The following is a 20,679-nucleotide window of genomic DNA, read 5'->3' as shown; positions in this document are numbered from 1 at the left end:
GTAAGGTCCTGTCAGCATAGTACATCTCTGCTCAGAGAACTGCACTGATTTGCTGACTTACTACCATGCCAATTTCAAAATGTTACTATCAGTGCTTTCTTTCTGATGGTACGCAATGGTACCCAGTGCAGCGACCTTTTGGGAGGGAAGGAGGCAGGGGGGCTCTCGGATCCTGTCAGAGCATCGTACCTCCTTCCCCCAATCCGGGAAGTGTTTGCCCAACTTAGGGAAGGAGGCGCGATGCTCTGAAAGTCCTGGAGTCCTCCTGCCTCCTTCCCAAAGCAGGGGAGAGGCCTCTTCACCGGGGCAGCAGCGCCCTGATACTTGGGTAAGTGGGCGAGGGAGCATCAAGCAGCTAACCCACCCTCGCCACCCAGCCTTGGCATTAGGTCTTTCCCCCCACATGCTGGACACTCCCCCTGCTTGTTGGTGAGCGCCAGCACTTTTTGCCTAGAAAAAAAGCACTGGTCTGTATTCATATATAAAGTCCTTAACAGCTTGGGGCCAAATTACTTGCAGGATAGCGTTACCCTATACATGCTCATTGGACCTCTTCGTTCTGCAGAAATGGCACTGCTAGAGGTGCCACGTAACACTTGTTCTGCAAATAGTATGAAATCAAGCTTTTAGTGAAGCGCTGCCTACACTTTGGAGCTCCTTGAAGGTTGATATTAGCCAAGCACTGTCACTGAACACTCTTTAAATATTTACTTTAATATTTACTTTAATACCTACTTTAAATATTTTTGTTTAGGCAAGCCACTCCTGACATATCTAAGTTGGATGTGCTTGCATCTGTTTTTAGTTTATTGTTGTTTTTAATTAGTTTTTGAATGTTTTTCAGTATCAGTTTTCAACGATCTTTTTTAAAAAACTGTATTTTTAAAAAAATTTAAGCTACTTTAAGGTTTTATTACAATCAAGTGGTATATAATTTTTTTAATACAAACAAACAAACAAACAAATATGCAGCAAACAGATAACAAATAAGAGGAACATGAGATGGCAATGATGGAAGATGGCAATGAACGTTAAGGTGGGAATGGAATTCCTTGATTGAGGGCTGTTTCTTCATGCTCCTAAGGTCTTTTCTCAAGAACTGAGATTATATGGCCATTCTATGAAAAGGTTTGTTCTGCTTCTTGTAACCATCACAAATGGCCCAGAATCAGAAGTGGACTCCATCAGGAAACCTTTAAAACTCTGCATATTATTTTCGTTATAAAGCTATTGTTTTCAAAACTGGGCGTATTTTTGGCGCATGTTTTTATTTTACCTTGAATGATTCTTTCTTCGGTCACTTCTTTTTCAGTCACTTCCACAGGGTAACCATCAATTATTTTCGTGTATTTTTTAATTTTAGGCTCTATAAAGATGTTTTAAAAAGTTAGAGACTGTCAATTCACTGGATTATTTCGATGTTTCCCCATTGTCTCCGTTATGCAGCCATTGGGGCAAGAGGGGTCAATGTTAGAAATGGTTAGTTTCAAAGTTCTCACTCAGGGCCTTGCAGAAGAGTGCAAAGAAAGTCATTTACATTCCCAAGCATGCCCATGTCAAATATTCACCATCTCAAGCTATGAACATAATGTATTATTTAAAAATAAATAAATATTTAGTTGAGCCTTTGGGTAGACTGGCCGGTAGTTTTCATTTTTTTGTTCACAGCTAGGATGACAAAACATCAAGTTTCTTGAGGCTCAGTCATGATTCTTAGAAACATGCTACTTATGTTAGAATACGAAGGAATCAAAATAGTTTTTCCACATTTCATCTCATGGGTACAATTCAGAGGGCAGGTGTGAAAAAATAGAGAAAGCAAAAATTCAGTGCACAAAATGAAAAAAAGAGAGAATACATTCCAAGAAGAAGAGAAAGAGAGGCAAAGGGTTTAATAATAAAACCGTATAGTTGCAATACATCATTATAACACATGCTAAGAACAAATCCAGCAGTTTAAGAAAACTGGGAATTGCCTCTTCCAAACCATTCTGGTTAGTAATGTGCAGTCCATGAGACATATTCACCTCCGTGAATAACTTTAGTGACTGTCTCGCCTTCCCTGACCAGCTTAAATTCTGGGTCCCCTTCAATCACTTTGGTGAGCCTTGTAATAGTGGGCCCTGAAAAGCATTATTTCAAAATGGGAAGGTGAGTTATAAATATGACGTACAAAGCGAACAATGCTTAATGAAAATGCCTCTGACAAAATTAACTCCTACTCATTTGTGTCAGAGCCAATCCTAAAGCTATTGGGACTGAGATATAATTCTTCAGAGTGATGCGCCATATCTGGAATGGACTCTTATATCTAGTGCTTTTGGGGGGGGGATGCAGGGGTACGCATACCCCTAAACATTTTGGGAATTTAAGTTTGGCCTCAATGAGGGGCAGTATTTCAATATGAGTAGGAAAATGAGAGTACCCTTAAACATTTTTTAAAGGAAAAAAACACTGCTTATATCACTTTCACAACGATGGCTTCCCACAAAGAATACTGGGAACTCTAGTTTGTTAAGGGTGCTGAGGGTTGTTGAGAGACTCCTGTTCTGCTCACAGAGTTACAATTTCCCTCTTTCCAGGGAACTCTGTGAGAAGTCTCCTAATAACTCTCAACACCCTTAACAATGTACAGTTAACCACATACACCTTTAACGGTCTAGATTTCTTTAGGGGAAGCCATGACTGGTACATATGAGGCCACTGTTGTAGACTGGGTTAGGATTCCAGAGCATGAATATGTAAAGGTAAAAAAGGTAAAGGACCCTTGGACAGCTAAGTCCAGTCAAAGGCGACTATGGGGTTGCAGCACTCATCTCGCTTTCAGGCCGAGGGAGCCGGCTTTTGTCCACAGACAGCTTTCCGGGTCATGTGGTCAGCATGACTAAACTGCTTCTGGCACAACGGGACACCGTGACAGAAACCAGGGTGCACGGAAATGTCGTTTATCTTCCCGCCGCAGCGGTACCTATTTATCTACTTGTACTGGCATGCTTTTGAACTGCTAGGTTGGCAGGAGCTGGGACAGAACAACGGGAGCTCACCCCGTCGCACGGATTCAAACTGCCGACCTTCTGATTGGCAAGCCCAAGAGGCTCAGTGGTTGAGACCACAGCGCCACCCGCGTCCCGAAATATGTAGAGTGTTTGATCCTGGTGTGAATTTATATACATTCAATGCAACTGTGTAATCCAATGTGTCATGGATTAAGTAGGCCTGCAAAAATAGGAATATATGGAACATGGGAGATATCTGTTTGCAATAGCTGTGCAGGGGGGTTCAAGGTTTTGATTCCCATCTGCTGCTTTTGTACCTCTGCTCTTTCGTGGCTATAATATTTTGGCTGCAAACTCAACAGAAGCACATTGGCCACTTGATGATGTCATAGAATCATAGAGTGTACAGCTGGAAGGGACCACAAGAGTCATCTAGTCCAACCCTCTGCACTTCAGGAATCTTTTGCCCACTGTGGAGCTCGAACCCACAACCCTGAGGTTTAGTCTTGTGCTCTCTTGACTGAGCCATCCCAGAAGTCTTACATCAAAAGTGGCAGCAGCCATTTAAAGAACATTAATAGGAAATAGGGAAGGAAGCATTTCCCTCTTCGAGGTCAAATGAAGTACAAAGATTCTGTTTTCCAAATTGCTCAAGGACCAAATTGCTCTTGGTCCTTGGCTCCCTGACTTTGTGATTTTTCTGCCCTAAAAATATTTTTTTTTTGGGGGGGGAGGCTTGATGCTTTGCTTCATAGCTGGATATTATGAAAAGTCTATTAGTTATCCTCTTTCATGATACATTACCTTCAATCTCTTTTCGAACTGTGGTGCCACCAACTACTTTTATTTCTGTGATAATGATAAGAAATATTTCAAGAGAATCAGATGGTTGAAGTTTTTAAAACAATTTTATGTTGTGCTAGGCTACATAATCTAAACATAAGAAAACATTTGACCAACTCCGATAAAAAGCTAAGGGCATAATCTAATCCCATTTAAGTACCAGGACCTGTTGAGTTAAACACATGCTCAACTTTTCCAGTGAAGTCAGTGGTGCTTAAAAGTGCCTAACTATGCTTGAATTGTATCCACCGTTGGCTTATTTGCTTATTCATGCTAGCTGTAAAATCTCTTCTGTGTTTCCACAGCATTGTGTCTAAAATACATGTTGAAATACAGATCCAGAGCAGAACAACCGCTGAAACCAGTGTTGTCCCGTTATAAACGCTGCCTTTCCTTTCAGCTGTCAGAAACAAAACAGAAGTAAAGTTGAGGGAAAACATGGCACCCCAGAAACATCACCAGGACCTCCTTACACAGTGTGTTCACAGCCATGTAGCATTTCGTATTGGATTTACTTTCCCTCTTTGGGTTGCCAGTTGGATGAGGAGAACATCATGCACACAACACAAGTTAAATGGGAAGGCGAACAGCAGCACGTACACATTCGGCACTGGTGTGGACAAGCCCTTTCCTTTTGAATGAATGATTGGAATATGGCTTCCTAAGACATTTCCTGGCCCAAGTATCTTCTGGTCTCTCCACACATTTGGGAGGCCCTGTGAAGAATGCTTCTGTGTTCTTTTGTGGCTGCCAGTGTTGCAATTGTTGGCATATAAAGAAAAGCTGGAATTGGCTTCTAAAGAGGACTGTTCTTGAGTCATCAGAGGTGGGATTGTGAGCAATGTTGAGAAGCCTGCCCAACACAAATCATACCCTGGGGCGAAGCCAGCGGTAGGATGACGAGTCTGGCAGCCAATGACAAGTTGGCTGCATAGAGGGCGTGATTAGCACTCACTATTTTCTCTGCTTATTTAATCTCCACTCGGGGAACTGCTTTTCTAACCTATAAGCCTGGCATTACTGAACGTTAGTCATTGCCTTTGGCATAACTCAATGTGAGTCACTGCTTTTGGCTTCCTTCTAGAATCCTGGGATCTGCATTTAAGGCTTGTAACAATCGTAGATCTTTGAGGGGTCTCCTAACAGTTCTCAGCCGCCATAACTAGCTACAGTTTCCAGCACTCTTGGAGAAAAGCCATGGCTGTTAAAGTGGTATCAGAGTGCTTTAAATACATGGCATGGATGCGACCGTGTGATGAAGCAGACTTACTCTTTCAAGCCACAAATACAATCATTACAGAACTTAAAGGAGAACGATAATAAAGAACATGCTTTTTCGGTTAAGTTATACCTCTATATGACCCAGTCTGTGCTTGCGGCAACGTATTATTAAGCCCACTCTATATTCCCCTTTTAGAACACAAAATGAGCATGGACGTGGTTGCCTAAGTAACCCTGATCTTATTAAGTTTTCCCTTCATTCTTTCATCGCCAGTCTGTAAAGTCACACATTGAATTCAAGGTTAGAGCATTTAAAACATTTTTTCCTCAGTGTTCTTCTAAGGTAAAAATTGGAAGTGGATTTGTTGAGAATTGCGGCTTGGGAAGTCCAATCAATTGTCATAATCATTTGTTATTTGTACTGACAAATTTTAAAAACCCACGCGATCCACTTGCAAAAGTAGCAGTTCTCCAATAGATACCATCAGATAAAGGGAGTGTAGCGGTTGTTGCCTCCACCTCAAAATCAAAACAGATTGTTTTCAAATGGGCAGTGGATGTTCTTCTAAATTAATCTGTTTTAATTGGCCTCTTTCCTATTTGGATAGGCAAAGGCCCACCCAGCACTAATTTTTTCAATAGATTAAATTTTGGTGGCATCTCTCGCTTTTACCTCACAATTTCAACACGTTGTGGGCTTTTTTCCTTTCAGCAAACTCAAAGTTTCTGAGTTTTATTTGGCTATATCTGCTATTATTCATATTACTCCTTCCAACCAACCACTTTTACCTTTTCGGATGCTGGGCTCAAAGCTGCTCTCAATTACTTTAGTCCCGGGGTCAACAACTTTAATAACTCGGGTGGCTGAAAGTAAGAAAAAGCAAAAACTGGTGGAGTTAGAAACGGATACCCTACACTGTCCTTTTTAATGGTATTGGGGGACTTACTGGGATTGAATGAGTTTTATGGGAGATCGCCAAAACAGGAATGTGATGCCCTCAAGAGGTGCAGACTGTGCATGCTTTTTGTTCCAGAGAACAAAAAACAATCTTCTTCAGAGTTAAACTAAACATGTGGGGAGGGGAGGGGGGCAGCCATGCTATTTCTTCTCCCTGCCACCGTTCTGATCACCCTCCACACACTGGAGGGAGAATTTCTGAAGCAAGGAGCTTCCTGTACTTGTGGAAGTTCCCCGTGAACAAACTCTAAAAAAGAATCTGTGAAGAGAGTTCCTGACACATATACAGTGGTACTCCCATTAGCAAGACAACTGATGTGGTATCAGTAAACCTGTGGCCACCAAAGTCCCTTTCTTAATTTTTAAAAAGTGATAGCTCAGTTGTTAGAGCATGAGCCTCTTGATCTCTGGGTCGTGGGTTTGAGTCCCACATTGGGCAAAAGTTTTCTGCATTTCAGGGGGTGGACTAGATGAGCCTCATGGTCCCTTCCAACTCTAAAATTCTGTGATTCTGTGATGCTATACCAATGAAGCCCTTTGCTAACAGCTACCTCCTTTCTGACTGAAAGACAACTCCGTACCATACACACACACACACACACACACACATATATATATATGGACGTGGGTGACGCTGTGGGTTAAACCACAGAGCCGAGGCATTGCCGATCAGAAGGTTGGCGGTTCAAATCCCCACAATGGGGTGAGCTCCCGTTGCTCTGTCCCAGCTCCTGCCACCCTAGCAGTTCGAAAGCACGTCAAAGTGCAAGTAGATAAATAGGTACCGCTCCGGCGGGAAGGTAAATGGCGTTTCCGTGCGCTGCTCTGGTTCGCCAGAAGCAGCTTAGTCATGCTGGCCACATGACCCGGAAGCTGTACGCCAGCTCCTTCGGCCAGTAAAGCGAGATGAGCGCCGCAACCCCGGAGTCATCTGCGACTGGACCTAATGGTCAGGGGTCCCTTTACCTTTACCATATATATATATATATATATATATATTCTTTTTAGACTGAAAGCAATAATTTAAGCTATATTTTCCAGAATTATTTGTGCTTCTTTCACCAGCACAATAACTATATTATTGGGTGATACAAATGCAGGGCACGATCCTGCCGAATTTCAGTACTTCCAAGTCCCATGTATTCTGACTGTCTTTGCTTTTCCACATTAAAAGTCCAGTTGCACCTTTTAGGAAACGATTTTGCTGAAGGAGTCAGCTGAAATCTCTGGTTTGCATCTCACAGTAGCAACAACAGCAACTCTTCTTCAAGCCATGAACATCCATGAATGGACCGTTAACATTAATGGACATTCGTGAATGGAGAGTTATTTCCAGGCTTCAAAATGGGTGATCATCTGCTAATGAATGAGTTTTAGGGCCATTTGTTTTAGTGTCCACTCTGTGCCACACATGCAGTATTGCCCCCCAATTTCCTGACCATTATTAGACAGTTCTAGTTATCCAAAATGGACATTCAAATCCCTCCATCCCATCAAACATTTGCGACCTTTATGTCACCTTTAAAAATACTTACTGTAAAATGTCAATGGAATCTCTTTGAATGTGCTGCCACGGACATACTGTGGAGGGGAGAGAAAGATGAGTTAAATCTAGTGGTACCTAAAGGGAAGTGGAAAACAATACTTCACATTTCACAAGGAAGAAATGACCATCACACTGGCAGCACATGGGGTCAAGTTCACATGGCGAGAATGTCATCTGAAGCATGCAACACAGAGGAGCAGAGATCCTTGGAAGTTAATCTAGGACTCACATTAAAAAAAAATAATAATCCCATTTTTGGCCAAGAACTAAATGTTCCCACAAAACACAGGGTTGCCAAAACTCCCCTCTAGTAAACATCTAGTAAAACTCAGCCTGTAGACCAAACTCGTCATCAAAACTGAGCTTGCATCCTGATGTTTTCTACCTCCACAGCTGGGGGCAGTATCCCTCTGAACAGCAGCAGCTGCAGGGAATCACAAGTTGGGAGAGCAGCAGTTGTGCTCTGGTCCTGCTCAAAGGCTTCCCACAGACATCTGGTTGTCCACTGAGAGCAGGATGCTGGCTCAGGATGCCATTGGCCTGATTCAGTAGGGCTGTTCTTACATTCTTACCACGTTGTGCATTTTCTTGCAACAGCAGTCAATAAGGTGGAGTAGAGGAGGCGAAACCAGGGGCGAACGAAGGTTAACCGACACCCGGGGTGGGGCAAACCATCGGCTGTGCATGTGTGGCGCCGCTAAGTACAACGCATGCACTGCGCAGATACATATGACACATGTACGGCGTCGCTACATAGGGGGCATGTGCAGTGTTGCTAGGTAGGGTGCATGTGCCACACGTAGCAACGGCGCACATGCACCATACATAGAGGTTTGCCGCCGGCACCCCTCGAGCGCCGTACGGACGGTGGCGGGATCCTCTGCTTGCAGCTGCAGCCACAAACGGAGGATCTTCCATGTGCGGCTGCAGCGGCGACGGAGTAATCCCACTGCCGTCCATACAGCGCTTGAGCGGCGCTGGTGGCAAACCGCTATGTCCAGTGCATGTGCACTGTCACCACATACAACGCATGCGTGCAACACCGCGCATGTGTTGTACGTACCGGTTTGCCACATGCGCTGCTCAAGCACTGAATGGAGGCGAACGGAGGATCCTCCACATGCGGCTGCGGCGGCGCAATGGCTGCGTGCGTCACCGCGCCCGGGGCAGTGGGGTGAGCACCCCACAGGGTGCCTTCTTCTCACCCCCCAGACATGGCACCCGGAGAGCACCCCCACGCCCCCTTGCGATGCCACTGGGTGAAACATGCTATTGCAATGGCAGCAGGGCACAGACTAAGCTCTATGAAATGGGAGGGGGAGACTCTCAATATGGAGCTATTCTTTGCTGCAGCGGCTGCTCTGAGTTTATTGTGACATTAATTTTGACCCACAGCTGTCACTGAAACCTCCACTTTCCTGAGCATCTTTGACTGTGGTTGCCCAGGGCTCTGGGCGCCCTGCAGTGTGCATGGCCCTGGCACAGAAATTTGTGGGTGCCTGGCCACTTCATGGGGAATTTTGTGGGTGCTTGGACACCCAGGGCCCCAGGGAGTTGGCACCTATGGTGCACAGCTGTCAGGTGGCAGAGGAACCAACCCCTACAGCAGGTTGCCAGGAACGGCTAAGACAAGGAAAAGTCCTTACCATCTGCTTTTTATTCAATATTTACAGAGAGAGGCTTGAGAACACAGCCTCTTGGAATAATGGCGCTGTTCCAAGTAAATCTCCACCCCTCCTTTCACCCACTCCCCATTTCGTCAACAGCAGCAAGCCCTTTATGGTTGTCGCTTAGGGCCATCTGTCTCCAAGCTCTTTGCTCTCCTACTTTTAAGGCTCGCTAGCATCTGGGAGATGGTGGGTCTTGGATGCTTTTTAGTGATAACGTGTCAGCCAGCTGCTCTGGCTCTGCCGCCTCCTCCTCTACCATTATTTCCCAACTTTCTCCCTCATCTTCCCCTGAGCTGTGACTTCCCTCAAACCCCTGTTGTAATTGTGAGCTGTCTTCTTCTTCTCCTCTGGAAGGGTCAGGTTGGGGAGGCGGTCTCCATCATTCCTCTTCTGCCCAGACCCTGACTAAGGCCTTGCAGAATCATAGATCTGTAGAGCTGGGAGGGATCCCAAGGATTACCGTATTTTTTGCTCTATAAGACTCACTTTTTTCCCTCCTAAAAAGTAAGGGGAAATGTTTGTGCGTCTTATGGAGTGAATGCAGGCTGCACAGCTATCCCAGAAGCCAGAACAGCAAGAGGGATTGCTGCTTTCACTGCGCAGCGATCCCTCTTGCTCTTCTGGCTTCTGAGATTCAGAATATTTTTTTTCTTGTTTTCCTCCTCCAAAAATTAGGTGCGTCTTGTGGTCTGGTGCGTCTTACAGAACAAAAATTACTGTAGCTAGCCCAACTCCCTTGCAATTGCAGGAATCACAGCTGAAGAATCTCTGACAGGTGAAGTCCACCTTTGAAACCTGCAGTGCAGAAACTGGAGCACAGAGCAAATTGGGGACAACCCCTCAAGCATAGCTGTCAACCTTTCCCTTTTCTTGTGAGGAATCCTATCTGGAATAAGGGAATTTCCCTTAAAAAAAAGGGAACAGTTGACAGCTATGCCCTCAAGGCTCTGTCCACAACCACATACCTTGCCACATACCAAATTATTTCTGTTTTCTTTGCCATTGGTCTCTACTCATTCCAGTTCATCTCTGTGCTGTCCTCTATATTTGCTATTCTCCTGAATAAAAAGCATTTGGGGAATTACTTGTTACTAAGGGCTCTTGGCACCCATGTCAAAGTCGAATTTATGGACAGCCACCCCAGCTTGCTCCTTGAGGTGCACCAATTCCAGTCTAAGCAAGGGGCAAGTGTGCAATGGGGCAATGTTCATTGCATAGCCAGGAGGATGTCCCAAAGTGGAGTTAAGAGCATGGATCCTATTTGCAAAGCCCTCTTTCCACCTCACTGTCAGGGTTGTGGCCATCAAAGTGTATTGATGCTTAGTAGGCAACAGGAAAAGAACGTCAGGGAATTGATGATCATCAACATTTGGTGAAGTAGATATGCTTTGTGGGATAGGAGTTATTGATGTGTCTCTGCTTTGGGCATCTGCTGGGTGGTTAACTGCCCCACATCTCACTGACATTGCTATTCTATGACAAACATATTTTCTGGCCTCATGGACAAAAAGCAGTGGAAATTAACCCACTGGTGTGATTCAGATTTGGCTCTATGTGTTATCACAAATTACAATCTATAGAACATACCTTGAGCTGGATGTACTTAATCAATTTTTTCAGAATTGTGAGGAGCTGGTCATTTCCAACAGGTACATCTACGTTTTTGTTTATAAAGAAAAAGATTAAAAAAAAGTATGGTGAGATAAAGATAATTTTAACACAGAGAGAAAATCCTAAGCAATACTCTGGTTTCTTCAAAATGGAAAGTCAGTAAAATGTTTCGGCTATGCCCTATATATGAATAACTTAAATTGGAAAACAGGAGAAAGGGATTGTAAAGTTCTCAAACGCACCACATTTCCTCAGAGTAATTATAAACATAAATATTGTGTTTTTCAAGTACTTCTGTCCCAGAGAGCTAAATGCTTCATTTATTTCTTTTCTATATTTATATACCAACTCTATACCATCTAAATTACCATCTCTGGGTAATTTTAAAGTAAAAATTAAAACCATAAAATGCAACATGAAACAGAACTCGAAAGCAAAAGAAAGCCAGCTCTAAAGAAGAACTAAAATATAATTAGCAGCAGAGAATTATATCAGTACAATAGTGTGAAAACTGCTAAAATATTTAAGAATAAAATGCCTGGGAAATAGAAAAACTCTTCGTGTGCTAAAAATACCATAACATAGGGAATAGCAAAGCTTTTCTGGGGCACCACTCAGAGATAGGAGACGAGTATAATGTTCATTCATCTACCATCAGGTGAGATTTGTGCAGATGACTGAATCAATTTACCAAATGGTCAGATGCTACAGAAAACCTGCTTCCCTTTTGATTGGAAAACAGCGCATGAATGGTCTAGGGAACACGGGTGAATACATTACAATAATCCACAACCCACCTGCGGGATACAGGAGCTTGTCAATGACATGAATCACACCATTGGTCGCCATGAGGTCAGATTCCTTTGCTTTTAAATCATTCACCAGAAGAGTGTCATTCACCTAAGGATTAAATAATAAAGGTAAACAACAAAAAGAGAGAATACATTTCCAAACAGTTGAAATATTATTATAATGTCTAGTATCTTATATAGTGGAATACACATGGTAAGGCAATGTTAGAAAATCCTCTTCTGTCAAAATGCTTTAGGGACTGCAAGAGAAGCCAAAAGAGTTCTGACAAAATCAGAGAAATTTCTTGGCAGGTTTCGCACATCTCTCAGAATACTGTCTCCGTCCTTCAACTTAAATTACAGGTTTAATCATTCTTGTCGAAAGGTTATTGTCAATACTCACCACTTTCAAGTACAATTTGCCGCCCTGGATAGTTTTGAGGATGTTGGTCACACGAGGTTCAAATCCGCTTCCAATGAAAACTCCTTGAGTTAAGTGATAAAGCAGAATATTCCTGAGAGCATTTTGGTCCCCTGTGGAAGAAAATCAGTGATGGACGTAAGTACGGTTGGATCAATGATTCACCAAGCCTTTCCACTGGCTAGCAAAGTTTCCTACAGGGGAGCTGTTTATTTTAATTTTAATTTTTTTGTGCTACAGAGAACCTGTTTACCTTTTAATCCCTTATCCCGGAACAAAATGCCCTAAATTCAAGATCTGGTCCCCCCCCCACATCCACAAGGAAAATCAGTGAGTTGAGCTGGGATCAAGAACTTCTGACAAGACCAGGGGCTCTTTCACCCTTGAAAAAGTAAAAATAAAATAAATACACAGTAACAAGGTTGTTGCCTCTAGTAGTGTTCAGAGTTTCATAGAAAGCATAGTAGACTGTGAATAATCCAAGAGATTATCAACTAGGGCTGGATTTTAGTGTATTATTGATTTGTTTATTTCAACAGTTTGTGCATATCTTATTCACAGGCCCCTGAAATTCAACATGGGTATCAACTGGATATGGAATAACTGATTGGCTCAAAATTGGGAAAGGAGTACAACAAGGCTGTATATTGTCTCCCTGGTTATTTAACTTATATGCAGAATTCATCATGCAAAAGGCTGGGCTGGATGAATCCCAAGCCAGAATTAAGACTGCAGGTAGAAATATAAACAAACTCAGATATGCTGATGACACAATCTTGATGGCAGAAAGTGAGGAGGAATTAAAGAACCTTTTGATGAGGGTGAAAGAGGAGAGTGCAAAATATGGTCTGAAGCTCAACATCAAAAATACTAAGATCATGGCCACTGGTCCCATCACCTCCTGGCAAATAGAAGGGGAAGAAATGGAGGCAGTGAGAGATTTTGCTTTCTTGGGTTCCATGATCACTGCAGATGGTGACAGCAGTCAGGAAATTAAAAGACGCCTGCTTCTTGGGAGAAAAGCAATGACAAACCTAGACAGCATCTTAAAAGCAGAGACATCACCTTGCTGACAAAGGTCTGCATAGTTAAAGCTATGGTTTTCCCAGTAGTGATGTATGGAAGTGAGAGCTGGACCATAAAGAAGGCTGATCACCAAAGAATTGATGCTTTTGAATTATGGTGCTGGAGGAGACTCTTGAGAGTCCCATGGACGGCAAGAAGATCAAACCTATCCATTCTTAAGGAAATGAGCCCTGAGTACTCACTGGAAGGACAGATCCTGAAGCTGAGGCTCCAATACTTTGGCCACCTCATGAGAAGAGAAGACTCCCTGGAAAAGACCCTGATGTTGGGGAAAATGGAGGGCACAAGGAGAAGGGGATGACAGAGGACAAGATGGTTGGACAGTGTTCTCGAAGCTACCAACATGAGTCTGACCAAACTGCGGGAGGCAGTGGAATACAGGAGTGCTCTGGTCCATGGGGTCACAAAGAGTCGGACACGACTAAACGACTAAACAACAACAACAAATCATTCAGGAGTAGGTATGGTGATGAAGTTCATTTAATGTTCATGCACAAACCAGGCAGAGGGCCTTCTCGGTAGTGGCGCCCACGCTGTGGAACGTCCTCCCATCAGATGTCAAGGAAATAAACAACTATCTGACTTTTAGAAGACATCTGAAAGCAGCCCTGATCTTTTACTGTTTTTTTTAATGTTCTGTTGGGAGCCTCCCAGAGAGGCTGGGGAAACCCAGCCAGATGGGTGGGATATAAATAATAAATCATCATCATCATCATCATCATCATCTCCCGCCATGCATGTGATCACTCACAAGCAGTCTTCAATATGGATCTTTTCATAAACTTTTCACTACCACCCCTTTCTCATCACTGTTCTCGATCTTCAAGCTTAAGGTCGTAAATCTGCCTGGCTCACTGTCATTGTTTTTTTTGATTCCCTTCCAATTCAGCATGATTGCATGTGTATTGGAATCCTCTGCTGTGTACTCTGCCTGGTTTTTTAAAATGCATGTTCTGTCTACTCCTGCTGTGTCTGTCAGAAGCGTGTATTCTCAGAAAATATCCACTTATTAATTGAATACACTTTGTCTGTAGGAAGTGGAAGTTTTTCCAAGAACAGTCAAGGATCTTTAAAGGCTTAAATTCTGGTCTATGAATGCAGTAAAGATTCGTATTGTATTGTAAAGGCTTAATGGTTAGTATCAAAATGTCCAAACAGGAGCTTTGTTGTTTTATTCTGCAATAGACAACCACAGCTGCTATAGAACTTGGTAGAATAAAGAGGTGTCTTCCCCTTTTCAGTCCTAGAGACTTCGGGAAGCTAAAGTGGCCAAGAGAAATCACACAGCATCTCTCACAACCAGGGCTGGATTTAGGTTTGATGAGGCCCTAAACTACTGGAGGTAATGGGGCCCTTTATATGTCCAGCTGTCCTTTGTCAACAACAAATTGTCACTGGTTTTTTGTTGTTGAATATATGCTATATGGTAATTTATGGACGTAATAGGTATCTAAAGCCATTTGCACATAATATGTATTTTATCAAGTGATTGTTGAACTGAAATCCAATTAAGAAGAAGTATGTTAATAGTGAAATACAACCCTATATATATAAATGAGCAAACCAGTGATATTTTAGGGAGCAAGCTAGTAGGCGGGGCCCATTACTTACATCATAGGAGCCTACACAACACAAAACACTGTTGCTGTATATAGGTTTTAGTTTGTTTTTTATCTTATATTTTGGAAATGTACATCCAGTGTTTTTTCCCTTTACATTTTTTCGGGGCCCCCAAGAGAGTGGAGCCCTAAGCTATAGCTTGTTTAGCTTATACGTAAATCTAGCACTGCTCACAACATTGAAAAGGACTACTGCAAAGAAGCCACTGGCTCTGTGATCTTCTTTTTGTGACCTACTTACTTATCAGGGTCTGTTTCTCCTGCTCAGTCAAGCCTTTGAAAGCATCATTAGTTGGGACAAACAAGGTCCAGTCACCAGGTTGAGAAAGAACCTCTTCTAAGTCTGCTGCTTCCACTAGGCTGAGGAATGTGCTGAGGAAGAAAAGAGAGCACAAGACAATTATCAACTGCCCACTTTCTGCATGAAGATTGTCCTATTGTTTCAGATGAAGGTGTTCACAGGCAGAAGAGTGTCCCTAAAGACAAATTCATATTATGAAGCAGTGAAGGGTGGCAAACTCATCAATCATCATCATATTCACCATCATGATCTTTTAAAAGCGTTAAAAAACTGCAAAAAATATCTAAGACCAAGTTTAAAATATTTCAAAAACATTTTTACAACTGGTTAGGGAACCTTTCAATGTTTGATGCATTACTGTATTTTAATATTTTGTTGGAAGCCGCCCAGAGTGGGGAAGCCCAGCCAGATGGGCGGGGTATAAATAATTTATTATTATTATTATTATTATTATTATTATTATTATTATTATTATTATTTAAAACCTATTCACGCAACTAGTGATCTCAGGGATTGCCAGGAACACTGTTTTTCAGCCATCAAATGCCTGGATAAACAGTGATATTTCTGAATTCCTCCTGGAAGTCAGTAATGAAGGAAACAAGGCGTACTTCACCAGGAATGGCATTCCACAAATGGGGAATTGCCACAAGAAAGTCCTGTCATGGGTCAACGCCAACTAGGAAGCTCCCGGTGGTGGCAACGCCACCAAGGTACCACCTGCCAGTTGTAGGGTCTGAGATGGTTGACACTAGGTAAGTTGCTGCTTGAGTCCCAAAACATTTAGAGCTCTGTATGCTAATAATAAGGGGTGTGGGTGGTGCTGTGGTCTAAACCACTGAGCCTAGGGCTTGCCGATCGGAAGGTCGGCGGTTCGAATCCCCGCGATGGGGTGAGCTCCCGTTGCTCTGTCCCTGCTCCTGCCAACCTAGCAGTTCAAAAGCACGTCAAGTGCAAGTAGATAAATAGGTACCACTCTGGCGGGAAGGTAAACGGTGTTTACGTGTGCCGCTCTGGTTCGCCAGAAAGCGGCTTAGTCATGCTGGCCACATGACCCAGAAAAATCCAGACAAACACCGGCTCCCTCGGCCAGTAAAGCGAGATGAGCGCTGCAACTCCAGAGTTATTCGCGACTGGACTTAACTGTCAGGGGTCCTTTACCTTTATGCTAATAATAACCCCTTGAATTGGACCCAGTAGCTCACTGGCAGTCAGTGCAATACATTCAGGTCTGGTGACACGTCCCTTTGTTCTGCCTCCATTACCAGTATAGAAGCCACATTCCACATTAGCTCCAGCTCCAGACCATCTTCAAAGGCAGCCACACATATAGCACATTACAGCAGTCCAGATGGGAGGTCACCAATATGGTGTCCTCAGTTTGTTGTAGGACTCCAATTCCCATCGGGCCCTGCCAGAATGACCAACTTTAGGGATTCTGGTGGTGATAGTCCAACAACATCTAGAGGGTGCTATATTGGCTATATTTAGGCAATGTACGTGACTGAATTCTACTGGGATGTTTCAGACATAAACAGCAAGGCTGCTGCTTTTCATCTTTTCCCTCTTTTCCTTGAATTTAAAGAAAGAAAAAGCACCACAAGCATGCTGGGATAGGAGCAACCAGTAAGAAGATATGAACAGCAAGGCGGTGAAAATATAGTACTCTCTTTTTCTGATATACCCTCTGACATTTCTGGCTGGAAAATGTGGAAAGCAATAAATGATTCATTCTCCTAGTCAGATTTTTTTCCTGGAGAACATTATAGTTGTTGTTTTTTTAAAAAAATATTTTGCAGTCTTGCCTCCAGCTTCGTGGACTTGATCATGATAATAGTTGACATTCGCATGCATACGCAATATATCTGCCAAAGTACATTTAGAGGTAGTATATATTTAGAGCTCCAAAATGCAAGTACCAAGACAGTTCCTGTATCTTTGCGCTACTCATAAGGAAAATTGGCACAGATGCTGCTTCTCCTATCAATACAGCATTAGAACTGGAATTCTCCCTTCCAACTTATTGTATTTGATTCCTTTGCTATGGCTTGCGGCTGATGCAAATAAAGATTCTATCATCTATCATCTATCTATCTATCTATCTATCTATCTATCTATCTATCTATCTATCATCTATCTATCTATCTATCTATCTATCTATCTATCTATCTATCATCTATCTATCTATCTATCTATCTATCTATCTATCTATCTATCATCTATCTATCTATCTATCTATCTATCTATCTATCTATCATCTATCTATCTATCTATCTATCTATCTATCTATCTATCTATTGTCTGAAAGGTTTGGAGGTTTCCCTGGAATCTAGCCCCAGCTTTTCTTTTAAAATTTCATTGTGGACTTATGAGCCACTGTTTGCTTTTTAAATTACTAAGTATTAAAATAATCGTTTCATTTTATGATCCCCCAAACCTCTAATTACAGATGGCAGGCTATTCACTAAAACTGGTGACAAGAGTCATCCACTCACGATACTTTACGGATTTTATTGTCCTTTTAGATCATTTTCACTCCAAGCCTAAAACAACAACAACAGTTAAACTGAGGGTGGGAATTTTTAAAAGAATGATTCTCAACATCACTCAGTATCAGCGTGTATAACTGAAATCTCATCTTTCTGTTTAGTTTGCTGGGGGGGGGGAGGGAGTTTTGATACGGTTAAAAATCATGGTTTACCTGAATCGTTTATCTGATCTCAATACTTCATGTAGAGTTTTCTCTGCTGGATCAATTAATTCCCTGAAAATGTGGATAAATCCATTTCTTCCCTCTTTGCTTCCTCGAACCATGCATGAATTCTCAACACATACAGCCTAGTAATGAAAAAATAAACAGAAGTATCACAAAATGCAGCCTTGTGGGTAAACATATTAAACAAGCTCTGGATTATGCAACTTCTCCAAACTTTTGTGCTATATAAAATGTAGTTCACCCAGTTCTCTTGTGGGTGCTTAATTTCTGCTCTTTTCAGGAACCAATGTTCCCTGTTGGCTGTACAAAATGTGCAGTATAGCAACGAATGGCACAGCTTTTTTCTAGATGGATGGAGTGGAAAGAGAATCTCTTACTGATCATGTTTGCATAGGACCAAGAAGTTTGCTTTGGTCCACAAAACTTTGAGCTGTTGTACGACTTTTCAAGGGAACAAGGGGAGCGAATGTGAAGGAACATTTTCCTACTGTGGCTATGGAGAAACCACAGAAATGTTTTAATTTTTTTTTTTACTTAAAGCCAGCCATTTGTTTGTATTTGAAATATACTGTTCTCCCCGAATGTATTTACAAGCTAAGCTGGATGGATATGAAGAAATCCAAGGCAGGGACAGGAAACAGTTTTAAAAGTATCTAAATGTCTTCAAACATTCTCAGAACCCAAATTTTGCACTCTGGCTCAGATTATTCCCAGGGTTGCGATATCCTGAAAGGTCTCCTTCCCTTTTAAGGCTCACTTCCTCCCCAGATAGCCTTTCCCATCAAACACTTGGATTGATGGGAGAAACTGAATCTGGAAAGATTTCGCTTTCAGTACCGTTCTTTAAAGTACAACTAGCAAAGGAACAGCTCTCATGGTTCAGGCTAGGCCACTAGAGATGGGCAAATTTTGCAAGTTCTCATTTTTCCAATCTTAAATTCAGTTCTTACTGATTTCCCCATCAGTCTGTGATTATTATTTTTAATCCACATGAAGATACAGTGGTACCTCTGGTTACGTACTTTATTCGTTCTGGAGGTCCGTTCTTAACCTGAAACTGTTCTTAACCTGAAGCACCACTTTAGCTAATGGGGCCTCCCACTGCCGCCGCGCCACTGCTGCACAATTTCTGTTCTCATCCTGAAGCAAAGTTCTTAACTTAATACTACTTCCAGGTTAGCAGAGTCTGTAACCTGAAGTGTTTGTAACCTGAAGCGTTTGTAACCCGAGATACCACTGTACACCAGAATTTCAGTGTGAAGAACTCCTAACATACACATTCTTGTATACAATTTCCCCAAATATACACATTTTTTTTGCAAAGCAATTCTCTTAATGCATACTTTTGTATACACAACGTTAGCCTAGCATACATGTTTTTGACATTACTCAGCTGGAGAACTGTACTGCAAAATTCATAAAAGTGTGAATTGTTAAGGATTACTCTACTTTGCCTCATGTATTGTTTGGGAAACAGCTAGTTAGGTAGGCTTGCCTTTATATGTAAGATGAATCAAGTTTCTTCCCCCTCCCTAATGGCAACCCATTTCCAAGTTTAAAGCCTCAGTTCTCAGATTCTCAGGAGCATCGGGCTCACTAGTCACCTTTCCAACAAGTCAATTTGATTGCTGGCATTAATCCTTGCTCTCTGAAATCATTTTTTTTCATTGATGTACTCAACACATGGAACTGCCTTCCAATCTTATTCTTCTAATTTGTTACATCACTGGTCTTCAGCTGGTGGACTGGGACTCACTAGCGGGACACAGCTTGTCCAAGGTGGGTCACAACAGGAGAAGAAGAAGAGTTTGGATTTGATATCCTGCTTTATCACTACCCGAAGGAGTCTCAAAGCCGCTAACATTCTCCTTTCCCTTCCTCCCCCACAACAAACACTCTGTGAGGTGAGTGGGGCTGAGAGACTTCAAAGAAGTGTGACTGGCCCAAGGTCACCCAGCAGCTCCATGTGGAGGAGTGGTGACGCGAACCCGGTTCCCCAGATTACGAGACTACCGCTCTTAACCACTACACCACACTGGCTCTCACACATAGCACTACCACTATGCAAATATATGGTAAAAAACTAAGAAATGGGTCCCCAAATGCAAATATATGGAAAAAGACTAAGAAATGGGTCCCCAAATGCATTTTGGGGTTAAAAGTCGGTATTGGTTCCCAAGATTCTTGCTTTAAATCATGCACTTTCCCAGCTGCTGTCAATCTCGCAGCTAGACATCATTAAAAAGTACAACTGTGAATAATTCACTACACCTCTCTGTAAAACCATATACAATCCTTCTTTCCCAAAGGCCACACACTGCCAAAAGCTCATGGACAAGATTGCTAACCAGAAACACTGGGGAGATGAAACAATGGACTCATTCCTTATAAGATTTACCTCCAGATACAGAAGAAAAACATTTCGGATCCTGGCTCCTTAGAGCTTGCTCCTGCCCCACTTTAAATCAAAGGAATACTAAGAACACAAGCAGAGCAGGGAAAATCACTGGGCAACTTTGGATACTGGATTTCCATGGTAAAATCCAATTTCTGTTAAAACAGGGCAACATAATTTAATCTTATTCTCAACGGGCATTGGATCTCTCCAACCGTAAATATTGAAAACTATACAGTCGTATAGATCTTGAATGCCTTGGCTCCTGAACAAATTGGCTCCCGAACAATCGAAACCCGGAAATGAGGGTTCCAGTTTTCAAACGATGTTTGGAAGCTGAATGTCTGACAGGGCTTCCACGGCTGCCAGTTGGCTGCAGGAGCTTCTTGCAGCCAATCAGAAGCCGCACTTTGTTTTTCAAATGTTTTGGAAGTCGAACGGACTTCAAGAATGGATTCCGTTTGACTTCCAAGGTACGACTGTACTGTGTAAAGAATACCTTTCA

At 42.5% G+C, this 20,679-nt stretch overlaps 1 protein-coding gene across 16 annotated transcripts in view; it reads right to left on the bottom strand.

The window, feature by feature from the left end:
* The window catches only part of POSTN (periostin), a 51,666-nt gene that overhangs the window by 8,845 nt on the left and 22,142 nt on the right, over positions 1-20,679 (bottom strand). For 4 of the 16 annotated variants that reach the window (XM_081844958.1, XM_081844968.1, XM_081844967.1 and 1 more), the window contains exons 11-20: positions 17,765-17,901; positions 15,004-15,134; positions 12,040-12,170; positions 11,643-11,745; positions 10,822-10,889; positions 7,554-7,599; positions 5,850-5,924; positions 3,801-3,845; positions 2,028-2,123; positions 1,277-1,366 (exon numbers count right to left, since the gene is read on the bottom strand). In XM_081844958.1, the coding sequence (XP_081701084.1) occupies positions 1,277-1,366; positions 2,028-2,123; positions 3,801-3,845; positions 5,850-5,924; positions 7,554-7,599; positions 10,822-10,889; positions 11,643-11,745; positions 12,040-12,170; positions 15,004-15,134; positions 17,765-17,901 (922 nt within the window). The remainder of the gene's footprint in view (positions 1-1,276; positions 1,367-2,027; positions 2,124-3,800; positions 3,846-5,849; positions 5,925-7,553; positions 7,600-10,821; positions 10,890-11,642; positions 11,746-12,039; positions 12,171-15,003; positions 15,135-17,764; positions 17,902-20,679) is intronic. The other 12 variants (XM_081844969.1, XM_081844972.1, XM_081844960.1 and 9 more) reach the window with 7 other exon arrangements.

Source organism: Podarcis erhardii, assembly GCF_964252035.2.
Source record: "Podarcis erhardii genome assembly, chromosome: 17".
Taxonomy (NCBI): Eukaryota; Metazoa; Chordata; class Lepidosauria; order Squamata; family Lacertidae; genus Podarcis; species Podarcis erhardii.
Note: the sequence above shows the minus strand (reverse complement) of the source record. Positions and strands in the feature narration are given on the sequence as shown.